At 38.4% G+C, this 24,891-nt stretch overlaps 1 protein-coding gene across 1 annotated transcript; it reads left to right on the forward strand.

The window, feature by feature from the left end:
• Positions 1-447: 447 nt before the first annotated feature.
• LOC139962009 (calcium-activated chloride channel regulator 1-like) lies at positions 448-21,215 on the forward strand. Its single transcript, XM_071961804.1, has 12 exons — positions 448-1,141; positions 4,510-4,670; positions 5,737-5,870; positions 6,818-7,119; positions 8,039-8,278; positions 10,886-11,116; positions 13,823-14,095; positions 14,834-15,049; positions 15,509-15,812; positions 16,719-16,880; positions 19,489-19,710; positions 19,885-21,215. The coding sequence occupies exons 1-12, from the start codon at positions 926-928 to the stop codon at positions 20,352-20,354; spliced, it is 2,931 nt and encodes a 976-aa protein (XP_071817905.1). The 5' UTR covers positions 448-925; the 3' UTR covers positions 20,355-21,215.
• Positions 21,216-24,891: the final 3,676 nt, after the last annotated feature.

The following is a 24,891-nucleotide window of genomic DNA, read 5'->3' on the forward strand; positions in this document are numbered from 1 at the left end:
GTTCAGAATTCGTGGGTATCTAGATCTAGTAAAGTACGGACAAGATAAAAACGCACCTTAAAGTGAGCGAAATTGTAAGTCTGATTTTAAAAAGTAAATTTAACGTCATTTTTCCGAGAAACTAACAATACTACAATTTTGAAACGGCTTCAGTTATATCTTTCTATATATAAATCTACAGAGGTAAAAAGCAAAGCACTCAAGCGCATTCTCACACAAAAACTTTCCCTGTGGTTTCTATCCGTAAATTACACCAAAACCCTGCAACCACGTAACATGCGATTTTCCTCAAACCTTTTTTGCGCAGAAAACCAATAACCGCATTTACTCCACTCCGTTAATCATTCTATCTCCACTCGACACTGTCATTAGTTGACAGACGATGTCATTCGCTGTCATTCGTAAATGATAAATAACCCTGTACCAAGTCAATTGTCATTCGCTGTCATTCGTTTTAGTTTGTCCCGTTTGCACGCATAGGTCTGGTCAAAGGCCGTTCTTAACAAACTGGTTACTAAGTTCAATGACTGAATGCGTTAGTCAGAATCTGCCCGCTAAAAATGAGAGCCAGGCATCCTTTACTCAAGTTTTTTGTAGGTCAACTTTTGATGCACCGTTGAAACCAGGGGATTTATAGGGTTATTGGTATATGCTTATGGGAATACCGATACGACCGATTGAAAGTAAACACTGTAAGATTAAGCTTTGTTTCACGGTCTGTTTTTGTTATACTTCCACGCGATATAAAATGACGAGAGATATCCCAGCCTGTATAGTGTCATACAACGTCGTACACATTAAATGACGTTAGATTGACGAACAATATAGAAACGTATATACGCTCAAAGGAATATAAACAGAGAAGTTTGAACGTCACAACTCAATTTGTATCCCGTATAGTTGACTTAACCTTGATGCTAAGGAAATGAAGTTATTTGTCGTTAATACAGTGATGGCTTTTCTTGTCTTTGGGAGTTTGAAAGGTTCTTTTTCCAAGTTACTTGAATTTCAAGATTTTCAGGATCCCGAAGGTCCATGGAGAAGACAACCAATTCTTATCCAAGATGGAGGCTATCAGAACCTACTGGTAGCGGTCCACGGAGAAGTCAAAGAGTCCATTGGTCTAATCGAAAACATTAAAGTAAGATCTTCCTGGTGTCAGTGTGTTGTATTTAAGTTTTCGATGTTTAAATTAGTTGTATAAAGTCATAGCCTATTTTTAGCGAATATTCATAGAAGAATCCCACAAATACATTATGAATGTTATGACACCTACCTGTATTTTAGTATAGACAGTATTTATACGGTATAATTTAATTGTATTTAAAGCAAATACTATTGCGTAATTAATTAACCAGTCCTTTTTATACCAACAAATAATCTTTAAAATATTGTTTGAAGTAAAACTTGAAGAAAAATAACAGATTTTAAATCGAGGAGACAAACAAATATTTAATGGTAAAGTATAGTTGCATGATGCAGTTCCCTGGTATACTGAAACGGGGAAGCCTCAAAACGTTTGAGTAAATGCGGCTAAGACCGTTATTACGCTATCACTTCTTGTTGCACATCTAAATAATCTTGTTCAAGTTCAAGATGGAATGTATTTATATGTACTATAAGGTTGGGCCTTGTGGTGTTTAAAATGATAGTATATAGTATGATAGCGTCTTGCTGTAGGCTAGCTGTCAGTAAATATTGTATGAAAGCTTACTCCCTGACACAACATTTTGACCAAACGCGAAATCCCAAAGTATAATCACAATAACAACCCCATAAAGTTGCGTTGATATACGTAACATTGTACAAATATACAGATCAACAGTTGATTCAGCTCAGGTCATAAGTTCCAGTATCTAAGTTTAGGGGCCAGACTAAACTAGTGAAATACTCGGAAATACTCGAAAAGAACTTAAGGACAAATGTGAGGAAATCGGATATCGTTTTGTTGACAAGTTTATTTACTCGAATGTGTCCCGTTCCAAGCTTAGAATCTTGAACCGTGCCAAAAATGTGAACTTCCTTGATATGCTTCCAAAACATCACACGTCTACATAAATGATTTGTTGACTTATTAAACTCATGATCAACATGGTGAAAATGGCGGAATATAAGTCACTATATGTGATAGTTATCATTACTGCAATGATTAAAACCATAGACAGCTTCGTTCATTATTCAGAAACGATAAGCGTAGAGTGACGTTCCTCAACTTTCGTATCAAGGCGATGGGGTTTTCCCTTGTTACAAAATAGACATATAAAGAATTCTGCATCAGGGCCAGAAGAGTTTAAGAGAGTGTGAACGAAGAAAAAGATGGACGATGTTTATACAACACCGTTACAGACGATATGAAATGGAATGTCTAACCCCCCTCACCCACGCCTCCCCCAAAAGACAATGCGCAACTTCGTAGGTTTCCATCTTTAAATGACACTCACTCAGTACAGACGTATCTCTATCTGTAATACTTAACTACAGTTTTGGATGAATGTCCATGAAGTGTTCGGTTATATAAGTTACCGTAACATCAACTCTGAAATTTATCGACGGTAGGTAGGAGAGTATCTGTAACACGCGTATATCAAAGCAACAATCCAAATCGCAAAAGGTTACCTTTATATTTCAGAGTACAATCATAATTATGATATCATCAAATGATATAGGCTAGCAGAAGAAACAAGATATCAAAGTTAACTTATATATTGCTTTTTGTAAAAGTTAACATAAAATATAACAGGATTGTTCGCTCTGCCATTGAGTGGTGATCTATGCGACTATATCGACACCCTGTTGAGTGAGGCATTGTTTAGAAAATACTATAGCTGAATAATTATTTCCTAATCTAAAGAATCTATAGACTTTATGAGATTGGTAGTGTATTTTGATTTATAATTTAATTTATTTTTTACAATTTACGGTCTTTGGAATACAAGGATAAATAAATCATTGAACATGATGTTTTGCAGCTGGTGGATATCCTCGGTTATCTCATAAATCTTCACTATATGATAATCATATACTAACTAGAACGTGTAAGAGACCATCCATAGTAGAACGTGTTAGGGACAGAAAGGCACAGTTATGTGTACCATTTATGTCGTGTACATCCCCAAGTACAATGCAAAAGAAATTTTCCCAGAGGAAATTAACTTTGAAATTCCGTAAATTAAATCGTGGTTAAAGTTTTGGTAATAAGATCAGAAAGTTCAAATGTCCCATGAGACAGTTTAGTGTAGCAATGGTAGCTATGAAAGGAACGAGTTTTATATCCACAACAGGGATTCTAAGTAATGTGGAGAACAAATCTAGTAATAGGGAATTCAGCATGTCTTTACAAACACAATAACTGCAAATTTCTGCGTGTCAGAAGTTCGTTTATTTTGATTCACCTTAAATACTGATAACACCCTGTTGTTTTGGGGTTGTTCTGGGGTTGTTTTGGGGTTGTTTTGTTGTTGGTGTTGTGGAGTTCGAAGCTCGTCAACAGAGTTCAAACTGTGAAACCTTTGTCCATACAAAAACTCCAAAAGTGAAGCTTGAAAGAGCGTTGCTCTGCTGCGATCTTAAAGTTTTGTACCAGAGTAAAAACTGGATCGTGCTATAAATCGGTAGCCTGTGCTATTAGGATTACAGTAAGAACTCAGTATATGTGTTGTCCCAAAAAATCAAGTGTGATGTATTTGTTGGGATTACACATATCCTCATTTCTTACTGTAATCCTATTAGCACATACCACCGATTTATCGGCAAGCTCCAGTTTTTACTGTGGTACATAACTTAACGACTGTACAATAGTTATTGTTGTGTACATGTCCACGGGAAATAATGTCAGCGCAAATCGCTAACGGTATGAGAATAAAGAAACTACATCCAATTCCATGACATGCTTAAATTGTAAGCAAACCACAGCCACATAAATGGAAATTATTCACTCATGTGCTCCCTTCAGTGACTGGGGAAAAAAAGGTACATCTGTTGTTTTTTACATGATATCACAGGAATAATGCAGAAAAAAAAAACACATGAGAAAAGGAAACATGTCAGAGAATATTGTTAGTCAAACCAAATCTTATTTAAATATTTGTTTTGATATATATTCTTAATTTCGCAGTAGGTAAAGGAACCAGTCATTTGGGAAATAATCTACTTAAAACGATTGTTCAGGGATTCGGCGGTAAACTTATCTCTTACTGATTGATGAACATAGATTTGCATTCTATTTATTTGGACCACTTTTGAGTTGTTTAGGACTATAAATATCACTTCAAGACAAATAGTTGTAATATAATGGCGCCGCTGTACACTAAAGCTAATTTTATGTTGCGCTAGTTTCATTGTATATATTGATCAGACCTCGGATTGGATGAGAATGCAACTTAGTACCAGCTCAGTGTTCCTTTGCGTAAAGAGTACAGGCTCAGAATAAACATTAAACATGATTATGACTTCTCTTTGCTGTTTTATTGTTTGGTATTTATAACATGTTGTCTTCTTGCTCCTTTACAGGACGCCTTCACAAAAGCATCGCAAATTTTGTACGAAGCAACGAAGCAGAGAGTTTATTTTCAAGATATTTCTATTCTAGTACCCAGCCAGTGGTCCAAAAATAGTTCATATGAATCACCGCGACCAAACGAAACGTACCATACATCACGTGTAATCCTCAGGTAAAAGCCACAATTTAATTTCAACACACCCTTTAACTTATATTTGAGGTAATCGTACTTTTTCGTGAATATCTAATAAAGGTTATAGGCAATAGTGTTCCATGTATTGTACCTGTCTTGTCGTAGGAGTAACTAGTATGAATATGTGTACAAGTAGAATTCCCCTTGATGTGAGTACGAGTTTAAGTATATGAGTACATCATTAGTGCGAGTACAAGGTGCATAGTGCAAGAGCGAGTACTTCACGTTGCACTATAGTATAGCTATTCCAGACTCCCACAAAATCCGAAGTAGGATTACAAGCACAAGTCAATGAGAGATTACTAGTACCGTACATGAAACTTTACGTGGATATGAGTACCGAGTACAAGAACAAGTCGAAGAGATTACAAGTACAGGAAACATAGCTAGGATATGAGTACCGAGTACAGGCACAAGTCAATAAGAGATTACAGGAAACTATGTTTGATACCAGCACCGAGTACGAGCACAAGTCAATGAGAGATTACAAGTACATTAAACTTTCCTTAGACATGAGTACCGAGTACAAGAACAAGTCAATGAGAGATTACTAGTACAAGAAACTATGCTAGGATATGAGTAACTAGTACAAACACAAGTCAATGAAAGATTATTAGTACATGAAACTTAGCTAGGATATGAGTACCGAGTACAAGCACAAGTCAATGAGAGATTACTAGTACAAGAAACTATGCTAGGATATGAGTAACTAGTACAAACACAAGTCAATGAAAGATTATTAGTACATGAAACTATGCTAGGATACGAGTAACTAGTAGGGACTCACTATATTTAGGTCTTCATGTCTTGTACAGTAGAAAATTCTTGCAACTTACACTATCGACAGCTTAATTGCAGAATCTCCACCATCTGCCGCGAGATTTCTTATATAAAATGATTCAAAGGTCATTCCACCCTCCCCACCCCACCCCTACCCCCAGCAGAATGTAGAAAATAAACAACAATGGATAGCTACATTAAACAAAGCACTACAAACATACACACAAATATATAAGTACTTGTTATATTTCATTGATGGTTGCAGAGATGAAGAGAGTGATGCTGCCCCTCCAGCGGTACCATTTGTTCGCCAGCCGGGAGGGTGTGGGGAGGAAGGAGAATATATGTACCTGCCAAGACGCTTGTTCGGATCTGAACATTCTATATTCGGAGATCCTGGTGAATATAACATTATTCTACATTGACCTCACAAATAATAAAGAAATTGCCTTCTTTAAGACACATTTATCGATTTAAGTCATTTTCCTTCAGTAGATCTTATAGTGTATCAATCAAAAGCTGTGTTTTCCCCCAGAACATTAACAAACGGACACACGATGATATGCAGCCGTCATCAGTTGTCATGAATGCATGATTTTCTCGTATCCATGATTGCAATGAGTACCGTAGCAAGCCAATTTTGGATTTCTTTTTGCGATATAAATATTAACTTGAGTAAGATAAGCGAACAAAAATTGAAATGACGATATAATGTTTCATTTACGGCATAAAAATATAACATATTACAAACCAAGTAAGAAAAAGTGGGTCAAAAAATCAAATGTTCCAGGTGTTCCATGTCTTCTTTCCAATGTCCTAAAGCAGATGTCATATCAAAATCTGCAGATCTATTACACTAATTCGGAGGATGGTTCGAAAGATTAAAACGAATGTGATATCACATACCTCTGTACCTGCGCATCAGCGTATCACGATTCCAACCAGTTGAATTCATGTCTAGTTATATGTAGCCCATATTTAAAATATGTAGTTACCTTTCGCAACATTCATCGATGGTTAAGATCACTTTAGTATGTGAACAGCTAGTGCACCTCCCCCACCTTCTCTAGTCCCCTTACCCCCTCCCACCCCGTTTTCTCTCTTCAACGTACCCCTGTCATACGTAAATTGAAAATATTCCCGTTTAGGCAATGTGTCAGCTGTGAGAACAGACATAACAGAGGTCAAACGATCACGAGGCGAGGTCAATGTCACGTCATTTAGAACATCATTCACAAACAAGAATATTTCCTTTGGATATTAGCGAGCGAAGATGCTGAGGACAACGGTGATATTAATATGCATCTTATGCTAATTAATATATGTCTGCTTTTTTTCATTTCTAGCAAAGGTCATTGTACATCTTTGGGGTCATCTGAGATGGGGACTATTTGATGAATTTCCCACAACTCCGAATGACCAATTCTTTTTTCAGTCTAACCAAGGCAGAGTTGAACCATCATTTTGTCCTGCAGAATTAACAGGGAAAGTTTTACAGGGAAATCGGGAGGTCGCTAATTTGTCTGTTTGTACGGGCGGAGGAAACAATGTTTCTTGTGAGTTCCTTCTTACTGACAATGATGATGGTTGGCTAACACGAACACCGAATGGGAGAGGTTCATTGATGTCATCCTATCTTCAAGATTCTGTAAGTGCTATTTGCATGTGATACATTGTTCTAACATTAGTTGCATGTGATACATTGTTCTATTACTTCTGTCTCATCAAATATATCATTCTCGTCAAGCCACACGAACACAATGTAATACATAAAAAAGACGCGATTTTAATGCAATTAACTCCATGTATAATCGATTTGGGGGATGTTTTAACAGGCCAGTGTCAATCGCCAAAATCAAGTACAACATGTTTCACAGATTCACATGAGTTTCACAATCATCTGAAGTCATGTATGTAATGAGTAGAAATATGTAATGCCAGACTGAATAGTTTGTGTAACCACATAGAGTGGAGAATACAGGTTAATCGTATAATTTGTTTGGGGTAAGCAACAACTCAGAAATAAAAGAACACACGTTGTGAGGTGAAAGAAGGCAACAACCATGCATGATCATCTTTCTAAAAGCAAACCAGGAACGATATCACATCCAATGGTGTTCCTTGAACTTACAAGCGTGGATGAAGTGAACGCTTCTGAAAGCATTTCTAGTCACACATTTCTAGAAAGACCAAGTCCGTACTTTGTCCCATACACCTCAACAATATATGAAAGTGTAAACAAATTCTTGCACCGGGATCCAGGACTTAAAAAGATTTTTGTTCTAAGTGAATTGACCAAACAGGACTGTCTTTTGTTGTGTCGCAAACTTGGCATGGTTTTGTCTGTACGGCAAAACAGTGCGTCCTTGCGTCATTATGTCGGCGGTTTCGAATGCCAGGTTAAAATGAAAAAATCCTAAGGATATTTATACTATGTTCACTATGTAAGTAATACATTATAATAATTTAAACACCTGACGGTTGTTATACTTTCAAGCAACCATGCTAGGCATCCTGGATGTCCTTTACGGATGACCCGGTTTCATTTGTCTTAAATTTCTCGACAGGTTAAACAGTTTTGTCACAGTGAAGATGAAGGTGACGTGAATTCCCGTCATAACCACGAGGCTCCAACTCAGCAAAATCGTTTATGTTTGGGAAAGAGCTCTTGGGACGTTATCGTAGAATCTGGGGATATCATGACGTCACAAACACGTAGGCTGAACCATGCTAAACCAAACTTCCGAATAGTTCAAAAGGTTGATCAGTTATTTGTCGTTGTCTTAGATGCCAGAGAAAACATGAAGGTGAGGATAGAATTTTTTAAGATGAATCTTTAAGAGGTCAATGTTAACCTGGATTACCGTCTAGGACGGTATATGAAATTAAGGATGTTTCGGTTTGGTTTGAGGTAACAATAATCACTATACGTTTTTGTCTGCGTGTGGATTTGATTGTGAAATGTAAAATGGCAAAGGGAGCTAAACAAGAACTCCGGTGATGACAGTATAGTAAAGTGTGACTAGCAAAGCGGCGTATGTATGCTCTGTGGGACCCCATTTGTCATGAGGTAACGTGAAACAGAAGGGCATCGGAGAAAGTGGGATAGCTAGTGGGACGGAAGGGCATCACAGCGACCGACGGACAGACTCCTTATAGTGTGCATGTTAGTCCTGAGAGGAGTATGGTGGCTAGTGGGAGGGAGGGGTATTGCAGCGACCGACGGACAGACTCCTAATCGTGTGCATGTTAGTCATGAAAGGAGTATGATGGCTAGTGGGAGTGAGGGGTATCGCAGCGACCGATGGACAGACTCCTTATCGTGTGCATGTTAGTCCTGAGAGGAGTATGGTGGCTAGTGGGAGGGAGGGGTATTGCAGCGACCGACGGACAGACTCCTAATCGTGTGCATGTTAGTCCTGAGAGGAGTATGGTGGCTAGCGGGAGTGAGGGGTATTGCAGCGACCGACGGACAGACTCCAAATCGTGTGCATGTTAGTGCTGAGAGGAGTATGATGGCTAGTGGGAGGAGGGTATCACAGCGACAGACGGACAGACGCCAAATCGTGTGCATGTTAGTCCTAAAAGGAGTATGGTGGCTAGTGGGAGAGAGGGGTATTGCAGCGAACGACGGACAGACTCCAAATCGTGTGCATGTTAGTTCTGAGAGGAGTATGGTGGCTAGTGGGAGGGAGGGGTATTGCAGCGACCGACGGACAGACTCCTAATCGTGTGCATGTTAGTGCTGAGAGGATTATGGTGGCTAGTGGGAGTGAGGGGTTTTGCAGCGACCGACGGGCAGACTCCAAATCGTCTGCATGTTAGTCCTGAGAGGAGTATGGTGGCTAGTGGGAGGGAGGGGTATTGCAGCGACCGACGGACAGACTCCAAATCGTGTGCATGTTAGTCATGAAAGGAGTATGATGGCTAGTGGGAGGGAGGGGTATCACAGCGACCGACGGACAGACGCCTTATCGTGTGCATGTTAGTCCTGAGAGGAGTATGGTGGCTAGCGGGAGTATGGGGTATTGCAGCGACCGACGGACAGACTCCAAATCGTGTGCATGTTAGTGCTGAGAGGAGTATGATGGCTAGTGGGAGGGAGGGGTATTGCAGCGACCGACGGACAGACTCCAAATCGTGTGCATGTTAGTGCTGAGAGGAGCATGATGGCTAGTGGGGGTGAGGGGTATCTCAGCCACCGACGGACAGACTCCCAATCGTGTGCATGTTAGTCATGAAAGGAGTATGATGGCTAGTGGGAGTGAGGGGTATCACAGCGAACGACGGACAGACTCCTAATCGTGTGCATGTTAGTCCCGAGAGGAGTGTGATGGCTAGTGGGAGGGAGGGGTATAGCAGCGACCGACGGACAGACTCCAAATCGTGTGCATGTTAGTCCTGAGAGGAGTGTGATGGCTAGTGGGAGGGAGGGGTATCGCAGCGACCGACGGACAGACTCCCAATCGTCTGCATGTTAGTCCTGAGAGGAGTGTGATGGCTAGTGGGAGGGAGGGGTATAACAGAGACCGACGGACAGACTCCAAATCGTGTGCATGTTAGTCCTGAGAGGAGTGTGATGGCTAGTGGGAGGGAGGGGTATCGCAGCGACCGACGGACAGACTCCAAATCGTGTGCATGTTAGTCCTGAGAGGAGTGTGATGGCTAGTGGGAGGGAGGGGTATCGCAGCGACCGACGGACAGACTCCAAATCGTGTGCATGTTAGTCCCGAGAGGAGTATGCTGTAAAGAAGGTTGGGAGTAATCACATGAATGTAATATGTTGGACTGTTATGAATATACATGGAGGTTTGATTTAATAAGCACACCTGTCATTTCGTGATATGTTTCTTTCATATCCTGAAAAAATCAATTAAATTGTTGAAAACATAATTCGTCTGTTTGAATGACTGTGATAACACAGCTAAGGTACATGCATGCTATCGGTACGTTTTGTCAGTTTCCGGTATTGTAGGCACATAAAATAGGTCTAGTTATGGTAAATTATAAATATTTTCCTAGGTAGTGTATGGTATGTCGTGCTGCTAAGGGGAAAGTAAATATTAACTGCGGAAAATGTCACAGAAGCATTTGATGCACCGCATTGCATCTATACTCCCTTAATATACAAGAGTAGACCCCTCCCCATCTTCAGACGATGGTTAATTAGAAGGCCACATTTTCAGTAAACGCACAACCCCATAGAAACACCTGCTTACGGGCCTGAACATTTGATCAATGCACTCTTGCTAGTTAATTCTATCTTTCAGCAATGACGATCTCTTACAAAGCCTTATCATTATAGTTCCCCTCTTACCCACCATGACCCCCACCCCTCCCCTCTCATACTTACATTATTTTACAAAAGTAACCCAACTTGAATGCAATTATTCGTTTCCGCTTATTCTTTACAGGAAAATAATAAATTCCAGCGAATGATGGAAGCGTATAAGCACTATGTATACGATTTGTTTCCACCATACAGCCATCTTGGAGTCGTTAGCGTTAATAAGACCACTGAGAAGGTTTTCCCTTGCCTGAAACTTTGGGAAACCCCAGGCTTTCGATGGTTTATGGACAGAGATTTACCAACAGCTCCCGTGAATCATTCCAGTCTTGGCGCTTCAATACCGAAGGCAATAGAGGTAAATATTTAGATTTAATTCCTCGTACTGTTCTCTGATGACCCACCGCAAATTTTAAGCACACCTAATTCGAAGACTATTGAGCCTTAGATATGTTTCCTTCTGGCAACATGATGGTCATATAGTGGTTTGTAAAGAGCGCCACTCGCTCGTACACCAGAGATACAATAACGATCAAGAGATAAACACATGCATGGGAGTATTCAACGATGTCCTTGTCTTTATCAAATATTTGTTTTCGTTTTCGGAAGACTAACTAACGTTCACATAGTTCTTGAAATCACTAGCAGGTTCATACAGTGTTTTAAACGTTTAACGATCACATAGTGCTTCAAACGTCAAACGTTCATATAATGTTTCAAACGACTAACGTTATAGTTCTTCAAAATTACTAACGTTCATATAGTGCTTGAAACGACTAACGTTTGTATAGTGTTTCAAATTCCTAACGTTTATGTATTGCTTGTAATTAACTCAATAAAGTCGATCAATTCAACATACCGCCCTCACTATATTTGTTTACCTATCACTAAGCAATATCAGATGAATTCACCAAACCGTCCCCGCCTAACCCGGATATGTAACTTGGTAAAGCATCTTGTGTTCTATTTCAAATGAACCGAATTATGTAGTAAATTTGGGATAGTTTAGATACATCTTTGCATTGAATAGGTTATTTTTCAGTTTTGAGCCTTAAGTACGCAATGTTTAATTTTAATTTAAGAGTATTCCAATTGTCACCTTGTGTAGAGGAAAGCTTGAAATGAAAAAGAAATGGTACTATATATTTTGACAAATGCCAAACTCACATATTATATATCTTGTAAACCAAAACAAACTAGTTAATTTGTTTCTAGAGGACAAGGATATTCAATATTCAAATTATCAGTATAGATTGAATAATGTGCAGGGTAGGTCGGCCGGGTGGTCACGACTATCGGCTAATGGACCCTCAAACGGTACCCAATTAGGAAATGATGGTGGGTCGATTGGTCTTCTCGCGGGTAGGTTTGTTATCTTTAGCGGGCCGACTTGAGGATCCTTGTTATAGACTAAACGTCATAAGTAAACATGAAAACATGTCTCTACTGCTTTTAAGGAATAATTATACCTTGCTAATCAGAGTTACCAATTTAAATGAAGACTTGTAAATACTGGTACAATGATTACACTCTAAAAAGTTCGGGCGAAATATTTATCCAACACTGACTACGTTATGGGAACATTTTGTCTAACACTGACTACGTTATGCATGTTTACAGTCCTGGTGAAATGTGCTCATTGATACGATCTTCCTTTTGGAAATTCTCAATCTATGTTTTATTCGATAATAAAAGTGCTATAAATCTTGTTATTATCTATTTCATTTGGCAAAACTGTAATCATATTTAAATTTGGACGCATAGTCTACACACCGTGTCTTCGTAAAATGTTTTGAACAAATAAGACTAGATCCTGTGAGTTTACCTACCAAGCTTGCAAATTTAATCTAAAACCGTACACAATTACCATACTCCATCAAATGAACATAGTCGCAAATGCTTCCCACTGTAACATTTCTCTCGCCACTTATACAGGTCTGGATGATTTCTGAAATCTGTAAGAATTATACAATGTTATGACACATTCGTATAGGCAAAAAATTGTCATGTGGTGATGCAATTATTCTTTTATTACTGCACGCCAAGATAGAAAGTTTAAAAAAGGACTGGGTTTGTCAAGGCAAGTCATAAGTGGCATTGGAATAGCATGAGAAATGTGATGGATCTTAGAATTTCTTCCGTTTTTCAAATAATTAAGTTTCATCCCGATTGATCCCTGCACTCATCGGATGACTGTTACACAAGAGCAAATGATATAACAATATGTTCATGTTAGTTTCCCCTCCGGCAATAGGACGCAAAGGTTGAATTGGTTCAATGTGCTCTTTCGCTTCTGCTGATTGAGAACATAACGTTTCTTAGCAGAACATAAGACGCTTGTCACCAAATTGGGTAATTTGCCTCATTATTGTTAAATTTAATTTCCTCTTTCTATTATAGCTATGTGGAGCTTTACGAAAACAATTTTTTTACAATGACGTTAGAAACTAACCTGAGAGAAGAACGACCGAGGAAAATAGTTAATTTGTTTTTACGCAATCATGATAAAACCATGACATGAAAAACTAAGATGAAATATAAGCCAGTTATTCAACAAAATGAGACAGATATGTACTTACATGTCATACTATGAACCTTAGCTGTGAATAAGTTTATTTACATTTAACGGTAAGCGTGATTTAGCAATCCTCAATATTTCTAAGCTATAAATGAAGACAAAATGTCTTCCACAGTGTGGCATTTGATATTCCGACTACGATCACTTGATCGTAGAAAATATGAAAAGGTACAAGATTAAGTGTTATCCTGATTTATCTGTCAACCTGCCAGTGTCAACGTCAGACAGCGGTTCATGTTAGCTGTGTGGGCCAACTAAAGCAACTCAAACTTCATACACTGTTTTGCAAGTATTCCATTATTGCTTCAAATGAATTTCTAACCACAAGAATGGGAGGAGTCAATTTCAATAGGAACGTAAAGTGACGAGCACCTCCGATGAAAGATGTGTTCACACGTTGTATTTTTTTCGTCTGGCTACTTTTTTTTCCAGTTTTTAATCACTTGGTGTGGAAGTTCTCTAAATTGCCTTGTTTCCTGTTGACAGATTCTACAGGAGCGGAGAGATAATATCAGTGGTTCTGTCATACTTATCATGAGTGACGGAACTGATGACATTACACCGACCATCGCTGATGTACAAGATGATATCGCGAGTGCGGGGGTCGTCCTGGCGTCTTTGCCATTCAGCGCAAACTTCTCGGAAAACATTATCTTACCCAACACCGTTGACGTCAAATATACAGAATTCCTTGAAAATGGCAAAATTCATCAACGGTACCAAGGAACAAGAGTGACGGATTGGACAAGATTTATAAGGGTATGACCTGATTCCCCCATCCCCCTCACCCCCCCCCCCCCCCCGCGATGAAATTGCCGGAGAAGTTATTACTCAGAGCTTTTAAATTGGTAAAAGGGGAATAATTTCCGTCTTTACTATATCAAAAGAGAGCACCCGATAACTGGTTTCTTGATTCTTGCTGAAAGCTAATAGAATATATACGACAGTTACAGCCTGTATGTATGTTCGTGTGTGTCTGTGTTTGTATATGTGATACATCGTCTGTGTATATACTTTTGAAAAATACATGGCGCTTTAACATGGTACTTTGTATGAGATACCTTGTAAAGAGGAAAATTCCAATAGTAATGTTTCAATGCCATCGATCGACTCCGTACAAGATTCATATTGCTTATATGTTTTGTTTGTAGAGGACAAATACCATTTGAGGTCGATAAAAGTCTTAAGATGTTGGAAAAATAGTGACTGTAAAAGTAACGGTTATCCGAACTCCATAATCAGTGTCCTTTTCTATACCATTGCGAACAACATACTCACATCATACTCACATGTCCCATAGACAAAGTTCGAAATAATGTAAGTACGAAAGCTCCAGAAGTGTTCTACGTAATGTGGATGAACATGATACGTTGGTCAATATGATTGTAAACAGATGCTAGATTTTGATGTAGATTGTGATCGGTGTTACTAATGGATGTATATGGAAGAGTGGCAAGGAATAACTAACCATGTTGCCTTGTTGGGGATCTTTTTCAGATAGCCAAGGAAGAAGTGTATCTCGATACAGATGATGAGTACAGATTCCATGTGACTATCGACGTTGCCTTTGACGGTCAAGAAGTATTCCTTCGCTTCTTTTGGAGGAATAGTAAACCTGAAGTTTCTGTAACCATGGAAGATGGAACGACTTTAGCCAACTATTTTAACGACTACATCGGGCGGAAAACCAATTACTCGGAAGCAGATCCAATGGTAAAACATTTTGTTGACCGATTGGCTCATGCAACCCGGTCCATTTTAAGGAACTAAATTTAAGGGTGTGCGAATGCGTGGTTCATGTGGTTACAAATATACTATTTCATAAAGGCTAACCTATAATTAGATTTCAATATAGTTGATAAATTGTTTCTGAGGGAGCCTCTGGTTAATGTTCAGCATAGGTCAGTATCTCAAGTTGATTAGCTTAAACATCTCTTTGATCTGAATCGTGACTTACTTATTTTCCTGTAAGGACTACAATGAATAAATTATGTTTTGGTACGTTCCAAGGTAAGCATACAGAGAGCATTAGAGATCAAAGTTGAACAGCATTTTGACCAACATCGTATCATATGGCACCTGTGACAACACAAGTTCATTCATATTTGTCATCGGTTTGTTCAACCTAATAAAAACGTATGTAATGCTTTTCGTTGATATTTTGTTCCACAGCTAATTAACAGCCAAAAGATATATGTATATCTAAACAGCACAGAACCATCTCCACAAACTATCACTTTTGAGGTATTCACTGGTCTCTCAGTAAGAAATGACGAAGCTCTTGTAGCTGTGAGACCTGTTCGAGCTTCCCTAATGATGTATTCTTCGTTAGTCAATGTTACAAAAGAGCGAATGATTCGCATTTACGGAACTGTCTCGCAAGTAGAACGACCAATCACAGCTTGTATCGTAAAAGCAGACGTTATAAACCCGGAAGGAGGAAAAACAACTTTGCTATTTCGAGACGACGGAAAGGGTAAAAATGTTATATATTCGAAATTTCTCAGAAAGAAACTGAACTTTTGAGCACCCTCCACCCTTAATACCCTAGTGATTATAGCGTAAAAAAGGCAGCTTATTTTTATAGTGTGTTCTCTTTTTGATGTTTGTTTTGAAGAACAAGGCAATTTCTACAATTGTTAGTTGTAAATCCCATCTGAATATATTGTTCCTAACTCAAGATATGGTTAATCGAATGTAACCTAATTTGGTTGGCTTAACCTATACGAAGTTATTCCAGGAAGTGGGTCACAGTAGGGGGTCTGCGCTGTCGTCATCACAATTGTTGTAACAAGCTTCATAATTGGTGTTGATTTATCCATGAAACCTGATACATTTGGCATGTTTCGTTAGCTCTCAATATTTTCTATAGTTAGATTTTGATGAAAACATAAAAAAACTTTCGGCTGCATTGCACTGATTACAACATTCAACCTGTTGTTGCCAGGTGCATTCACAAGATATCATCCAAAAAAAAATATCTTTGCGATACAAAGTGATATGAAGATATGGTATTGACCTAACCGGATGCAGTTTATAACACTGTCAGCAATTTACTAAGTATATTGAAATAAATCTCTGTCACAGCCGATTGTTTTCTCTCCAGCGAAGCTTAATGTTTCTCATTTTGTCTCATCGATGCTTTATTCAAAGATATTTTTATTTAACATTTCAACTAACAAAATGCATATCAGTTCACTCCAAAACAAACAAATACATCATACATAATTCTTCATGTCACTTTCTTCATATTACGAAGCCGATTATAGTTACGTTGTAGGCGTTTTTAAAATAAGCACAATGTATCTTTAGTGAGTGATGCATCACCTTATCTTACGTAGGGAAAACCAATACATTAACATGACTATTGTTTTGTTACCAGGAATAGACAACCACAGAGAGGATGGTATTTATTCTGCCTACTTCACTAATTTCACGTCCAATGGGGATTACCATGTCGACATGTCCGTCAAAATCAGAAAACGAGGAAAATGGAAAAGAGTTGATGATTTATTCACTAGCGGCGCCATGACACCCAAACTAAGTAAGATTCGTGCGGTAACAGTAAGGTCTCATATATCTGTTTAATTTGCAAGTACCCTTATATAGTAGATTGGGTGTTTAAGCAGTACACAACCATGGTTTACTCGTTGGTTCTTTGGAATATAACTTAAAACTGTGCAAGAAGTCAAGCTAATGTTGGCTGACAACATTATCCTAGTTCAGAGGATATCAATTGAAGGTCACGACCTGCAAATACAAGCTCCTTCCTGTACAGCGCTGGCGCGAGGTCGTGTAGGATACAAAGAACATCTTACAACTGTCATCAACATGTCACGAGTAAAAGTCACAATAGTCAGATAAATAAATCCTAATAACATTTTAAAATGCATATGCGAAGTGAGATAATACTTAAAGCAGCATTTTGCGTTGGGTCGCTTTTTTCCACCTTTTTAACATGTGCATCGATTTTTTTTACATGTATCAATCATAAAACAGCAAACTAAGATACCATCCAAGTTTCATCCTGCCAAGAGCGTTAATTAGCGAGTAATTAACGATTTATATCGATAACGAGTAAAAGTGTCCTCGACAAAGTTTTCATATCTCCAAATCCACTAGTTTGAATTCCACCAATCAGTGAATAGTATGTTTATTCATGAGCATTTTGCGTTTGGTCGCCGTTTTCTACTTTTTTGACATGTCCATCGAGTTTTTTACATACATCAAATCACAAAACAGCAAATTAAGATATTAGCCAAGTTTTTCGCTGCCAAAAACGTTAATTAGCGAGTATTCCACAAACAAAATTAAATCGCATTCAGTTCCCAAACCCACTAGTTTGAATTCAACCAATCAGAGATGCAGGTTTAGTTATATGAGCCGTTGCTAAAAATAGATTCAAGACTTTGCGTTGGTACAACTCCCTGGTACAACTGCCATATAGACTGTACACAAATCAAGCGTGGTGTTATATTACGTATCTGTCAATGACGTTCGTAGTGTTTAAATATTCATATTATGGGCGAGGTTTATTGGGTTCCCAACGGAAAATATCTTGGAGAACAACACAGTTGAAAGTTGCAATTTTTTCGACTTTTATGCCACCATTTGAAGTAAAATATAAATAGATAAGCTAGTTATGTATGTCGTTATGGCATAGTGGAGTCAGTGAGGTTGAGAAATACCATAGTCGAGGACGCAAAATGCTGCTTTAAAGGAATAAACAGATGGCAACAAATCATGTGATTTGAAATGGTAGGCAATGGCATGCGTGGGTGACTCAGTACTTTGAAGATATTCAATGAGTTAATATATAGATATTGTGTTTAGCACAACCAGCAGCTGTTCTTCATTCAGTACAGTGCATTTACATGAGTCATGGTAAGTCACAACTTCTTAGAAATGTATCAGCAAGTAGAAGATAAACATGTAGTACCAGCAGGGGCGGACTGGAATAAAAGCTGTCATCATGAATATTCATCATGAGGGGACCCCAATATATCGAAAGAGCCACCTCCACCTGGCCAAAACAAAATTGCTAATAGAGAATATGTGGAACAACAAAGTATTTGACTGACAAAAATGGTTGAAGGCGAAGATGAGAAAGTGTTTTTTTTTAGGGGGGGGGGGGTATAAAGGAGCCGAAGGAGGGTTCAGGTAGTTGAGTAAAAGTCCCTAAAACTCCTACTTTTAAGTGAATGGATTCGGTCTCATCTTTTATATGGTCTCATATTACATACACATACCGTAGATGCTTTCTGCCGCACAATGCCCATCGCGGATGAACTTCAAACTTGGTATGTCGATTCATCTTATATGAACCCTAATACTTTATGTGAAGTTCAATGTTCATTTAGGGTCAACAGAGGTCAAAGTCTGAAAATCTTGTAAACACGATGACTCAAGAAGTACATTTTCTTGAAATTCATACTAAGTTTGGAGATCAAGCTTGGTGATTACAAGAGCCCTATTGAAATCGGTAGTGGTTAAAGGTCAAATGAGGTCAAAAGGGGCTTAAGTCGGAAATCCTTTTAAACATGATAACTCAAAAAGTATAGCTACAATTAATTTGTCAATTCTCCAATTGTACGATTTTCTTTTGGTGAAACTTGTTGGTCAAATTCAGTTCAGTTCAGTTCTGTGAAGAGGCTCTATAAGTATTTAACATAACATACAGGAAAGTGGAAAGTTGATATGAAGAATTGTTTTATTCATTGTATAAACAAAGTAATATTACTTTCATTCATTCATTTTAATTATTAACCGGATATTGTAGGTGTTAGAGCTGATTTCACCGAAATTTGTAAAAGACAACGTCCTTTTATTAATACATCTATGTGTTAATATTATATATAGATATTGCGATATATTTCTGGATTTTGAAATAAATATTTTCTACTGTTCAGTCCTTACCAGGGAACTGAATGGTTAATGCCCACATGGGAGTGATACACATAAGAGCTGGAAATCTCTGATCTTTTTTGGTTTTCATTGATTTCTTAGACAAATTTAAGTAACTTGCTCTGCATTAGTCAGATAGTAGCGTGGAAGTTTGAGCCAATTATACAGCAAGGACTCACAAAGTAAACTGGCTTTCTGGTTATATCGTTGCTTTTTCTGTTTTGTTATTGTTTTTGTTTGTTTTAAAGAATATCCTATTCGTTACCGATATGGAGGTTTACCACCATTTCAAAGAGCTCCACTGCCAATAACATTTACAGCTTCGGATGTACCAAAGGATTTTCAAACTTTGGATTACTTGCCTCCTGCTATCATAACAGATCTACGTCTTGTCACGACGGTTTTGGAAAGCATACCAACCCTTACTTTAGCTTGGACCGCACCAGGGGATGATTTCATGGAAGGTCAAGGTAAGTTATTTCTAAATTAGTAATTAAGACGTCCATGGTTATACCTAGTTTCATCATTCCTGTGAGTGAATGGATGGAAACATTTCTCTATGTAACAATTTTCATTGTTCACCCGATTTTGTTGGAAATATACTTCCATACCTTTTAAAGTTTTCTTCTTATTTGTAATTTTAGCTACAGGATACGAACTGATGTTTACCTCCACCAGATCAGCAATAAGAGACGACTTTGGTCAAGTCGAAAAGGTCACAGAGGATACGCTAATTTACGCTACATTAAAAAAGCCAAAGCCTGCACTAAACACCGAATACTTGAATGTTACAGTCGCATTTTACTCTGACAGTCGAATTTATTTAGCAATTAGAGCATTTGATGAATATAATAATTTCGGTGATATTTCTAACATTTTGGAAATCAGTTTAATAAGCGGCAACACATCCGTTCCGGTGACACCCTACAGACTTCAAACTACAGGGCAAACCGAGATAAATCAAGGCAACCTTTCTAAAGTTGTATTTTCCTTAATAGTTTTAATTGGTACTTTATCTGCAACAGGGATTTTCGTTTTAGTATCAGTTTTGGTTGCAAAGAAAGTAAAATCGAGGCAAAAGGTGTCTGGGTCCATTCCGTTGGTTTTGAAATAAACATCCGAAGCACAAGAACAAACATACTTCAATGCGTCCTGATCCGCAACGTCTGTACTGGTCTTTGGAAATCGTGGACATCATCAATCGATCAACTAAACCTTGGACGGGCAGTAGACATGTTACAATCGAGAGAAATGTGCTATAAACAACGGATACACCTCTTTATGTTAAGCCTTATGGATGAAATAACTCTACATTGTAACATTGTTGATTTATTCTAAACAAGTAAGTTTTGGATTGAATGCATAAAATGATACTTATATTGACTTTTTTAAGTGTTATAGTTGTGTGACCAGGTCCGTCGTTTTAAAGAAATTAACAACTACAAATGTGGTACTGTGCATATGTAATATTGTAATCATGTAAATAACGTTACAAAGATATAATAAAAGGAAAATTGTACAGATTACTGCAACGTAATGGCCTACCATGTCTCGATGCTGTTCCTCAAAATTACGTTATTGCAGTGGCTTTTGAGGCTTTCAATTCACGTACACATTTAGGCTACGAAAGAGGCTTATGGGATTTATGGAAAGTTAGTAATTTGTATCTGTAGATATTGTCTCAACTTTGTCTCGCCAACCTACTATTGCCTATATGACGTAACGTGGATGTCGGAAGGCATGAGGCAGAGCATGCTTCTCCGCGAGACTTTTAACTCTTCATTTTGGCTGGTGCAATTGAAGGGTCCTTTCGGTAAGTGGCGGAGGGCACGTAAGGTGGATACCTGTAGAAACGTATCGTTACCGATGGTTCGGAGCAGTATACTGAATGAAGGATTCCTGGACTTGAGCTTATACGTAGGCTTACCGAGAAATCTATATCCAAATAATGAAAATAGACTATGGCAAAAATCTGTTATACGTTTTTAATTAGTTTGCATTCTTTTGTCTTTTCATCTTTTTTTCTGTATTGTTTGTATTGGGCCTGAGAAAACGTAAGAGGAGGTAACCATTTTAAGGGTTCACCATTATGATCAAAAGGGAATGGCGTTTCGTAAGTGTATTCGAAATTTAGATAAAATGTGACTGCGTATATAGCGCAGTGCTATATTGTAAACAGCAGACCACTCACCAGAGTTGACCTGACTGTCCCCGGTTTGTCTCTCCTTTTCTGATTCATCGCATCATTGAAGCATTCCTTTTCGTTACTTTGTCATGTTGAACAGTTTGGTTGCAGTCGCTTCCTTCTTGGTTTTAACGATCTACAACATTTAAATGTAACTTTGTGTCGGAGCCAAGTAGGGGTCCCGGGGAACAAGAGATAGAGGATAGTGTACTCCCATTGTTATAAACTTACTTAAGGAAGAATGAATACTTCACAATGCGGGGCCGGTGACTCAATTGTCATACTGTATTCCCATTGTTATAACTTAAGGAAGAATGAATACTTCACAATGCGGGGTCGGTGACTCAACTGTCATATTGTATTCCCATTGTTATAAATTACTTAAGGAAGAATGATTACTTCACAATGCGGGGCCGGACTAAATAGACCGTTTTAAATCAACTATTACACAGTCATATATGTAGCTTATACGTGGTTTAAGTTGTTACGCTGTTTTGACTTTTGTTTTACCTGATCAATTTGCAACTGAAATAAAGTGCGCAAGATCTCATCATGCATGACCTTTGACCGCTGACGTTATGATGTCACCACTCACGGATAGTCATTACCTTTATAGCTTTCCATTAATACAATAACCATTCGCAAACGCAATAACAAAACCAGCACTTCGGCTGTTTTCTTTTTCGTTTAACATCTGCATGCATCTTGGCTCTTTATGGAGTTACGTAGGCACAACATGTTGCGTCAGTGTAGATGCGTCTGCCAAACTTGAAATCAATTGGTCCTTCATGGATCTTGTGACAGATGCTGTCCTTTGTTGACTATGATTTCCCCTCCCTCCCCCCTACACTAATGCACACTCACTCATGTTGTTATTGCCATGCCGCTGTTTTCTATGATCCTACACACACAGTGAAGGTGAAGCACCTTACAGAAATGCTATATTATCTAATTTAAGAAGTATAATATTGTCGGACTAGTAATGTCAAACTTAATGATTGAGAAGAAATCATGATCCGGCCCGTTTGATAGGTAGGCAGATCAGGTTTGAGTTCTGGGACTGTGTAATTTTGAACGTTTGAGAGGTCGAGATTGACTATCGCGAGGGGAGTGCACCAAATTTAAGAGCACCAAATTTAAGGCCGAGGAATGGCAGTCTTTTAGAAGTCCGTTTGAGATGTAAGAACTCAGTTATTGCGAATTCGGAAGCTATTGTGCTATAAATTAGTCGAAAATCTCGCTACTTCAGGACTTCCAGATCCAACGTGGGAACAGTTATGTAACCGGATCCCGTCGTTGCACTCCTCATAACGCACTCCAAGTTGAGGGGGGACTCTGGATATGGGAACTTGCATTGGTGGGGAATGGGAACCTGCATCAGTGGGGAAGGGGAGCCTGGAAAGGAGGGGGGGGGGGAGGTGGAGGAGGCGTATATATATATTTTCTAAGAAAAATCAGTTTTTATCTGCCCTTGTTTGCATCAAGGTTTGCAATAAACTACAATAAAATAAAAAAATCACAGGCACGCCGTTGCTGTGAAAAATCTTATCACTAATATGCAAGTGGAATTTGTAAAGTCATAAAGTAAAGAACAAAACCTCTCATTGAAAGCGACACAAGCAGTAAGCGGCTACTGCAAAATCAAAGTAACTATCTCTATATTTATCTATACAACTATTTCCAACTTACGTCATCATACGTATACCTTGTATAACAGTCCCGTTATTCAACAAGTAGACTAATATAAAGTACCAGTTAGTCAAACAATACAGATTATCAGTCAACACGAGGCGTAGCCAGAGGGAAGGAGTAGGGGTAGGGGACACACCACTCCCCCACAGACATTTCGGCTGGGGACGGCAGAAAAATGGGCAAATAAATAAATAAACAGCAATGAATAAGATATGTACTCGATAGGTTGCATGTTTGTAAGGCATGATGTCATCTGCTTCTCAGAAGGTTTTCCTCATTAGCCATAGACATAGTGAGCATAGAACGAGATTCGTATTACCGTTTCTGCGATGTTGGATGTCTATATTAGGTTTTATTACAATTCCAGCAAGGAAGCAGAAAGTAGAACCTATTAATCTTTGGGTACATAACTTTGTCTTTGTTTCTCCACATCACGAAGACTGGCTAATCTCCTGATTCAACAGATAAAAAAGTTCCACTGAAGAAGCAATGTTGTATCATTTCTACGATATACCTGGTGTGTTATTTCTATTCTCTACCATTTGTTTCCTTCTAAATATGGGAAAAGAGATGGGTAACAGATAACAAGTTATTGTACGATGAGGAACGGTTGACAAGTAATATAGAATACCAGTCGGCTAAGTACCAGTACAACAAGTGAAAATGTGCCAACGTACAATGCAGTGACTACGCATTGCTGTTTGTGTTCTACCAACTTCATCAATGACCAATCAACGAGTAAAAGAGTAATGGCAACAAAAGTGCTACCATTTCGTTCTCTATGTATAAATCTCTATGTATGGAACTGTAAGTAGAGAACCAGTCAACGCAACATAGATTACGAATAAACAAGAAGTATAGAATACCAGTCACAAAACAAATATAGACCACCAGCCAGCAGGTGATAGCTAGCTATTCGAGTTTCAGTCAATAGAGTACCAGTCGGTTTTACCATCTGTATTTCTAAGTATGGAATTGTAGTACGTCCAGTACTACTCCACGCGCACTAGAGTACCAAACTAGTCAACAAGTAAGTGAGTAACAATCACGAAGTATCACCGTACCACTTAACAAGTAGTTTTATCTCTGCATGCTCTATACTTAACACACCGTTTCCAATGATAATCTGAATCACCTTCACATTACTTTTAGTGGTCGGTTTCAAGTTGTTACTATAACCATGGTGACATTACGAAATATATTCATGTGATAACCTTTGAAAGCCCTGACATTTCCGAGGGGCATTCCCTTCCAATATAAAAAGGTTTCGAAACTCAAAAAGAACAGTTGATGAATTACCCTTTCAATATCATTCCGTGTCGAAACAAGGAACCGATGGTTACAAGCGGTGTTGAAATGTAAAGAAAAGAAAGTTTGCTTGAAACTCGATCCTTCATTTTTATGTATTTGTCTTTAGCTTTTGGAACCCAAAACGTGACGGGTCAAAAGAGCTGGCAGGTCTTTAAGATCCAGATTCATAGGAAAACAACAATCGTGTCATGCACAGGTTCAGTAAAACTTCTTACTAGAAACATCATGGGATGGATGTTTGCTCCACATATAATTGTTAATCCTTCTTAAGTTCCAGCTGTTAGTTTACAACCACGACTGTTATTTAAATGCAATTTTAATGTTGCATAATAGTACACATTCCTAGCACCGTCCCAGCACAGAAATAAATTTGATTTCGAACTGGCATTAATTTATTCGACTAAACTACATCCGATTTCAAATTCCTTTATAAAGTGGGAGCATTAATTAAATCGAATTCATG

This window comes from Apostichopus japonicus, chromosome 20 (genome assembly GCF_037975245.1).
Source record: "Apostichopus japonicus isolate 1M-3 chromosome 20, ASM3797524v1, whole genome shotgun sequence".
NCBI classification, from domain to species: Eukaryota; Metazoa; Echinodermata; class Holothuroidea; order Aspidochirotida; family Stichopodidae; genus Apostichopus; species Apostichopus japonicus.

Coding starts and splice junctions, on each gene's coding strand:
- LOC139962009 (XM_071961804.1), top strand. CDS start 926: ATGAAGTTATTTGTCGTTAATACAGTGATGGCTTTTCTTGTCTTTGGG. Junction 4,671..5,736: donor ACATCACGTGTAATCCTCAG/GTAAAAGCCACA, acceptor TGATGGTTGCAG/AGATGAAGAGAGTGATGCTG. Junction 16,881..19,488: donor CGCCATGACACCCAAACTAA/GTAAGATTCGTG, acceptor TTTGTTTTAAAG/AATATCCTATTCGTTACCGA.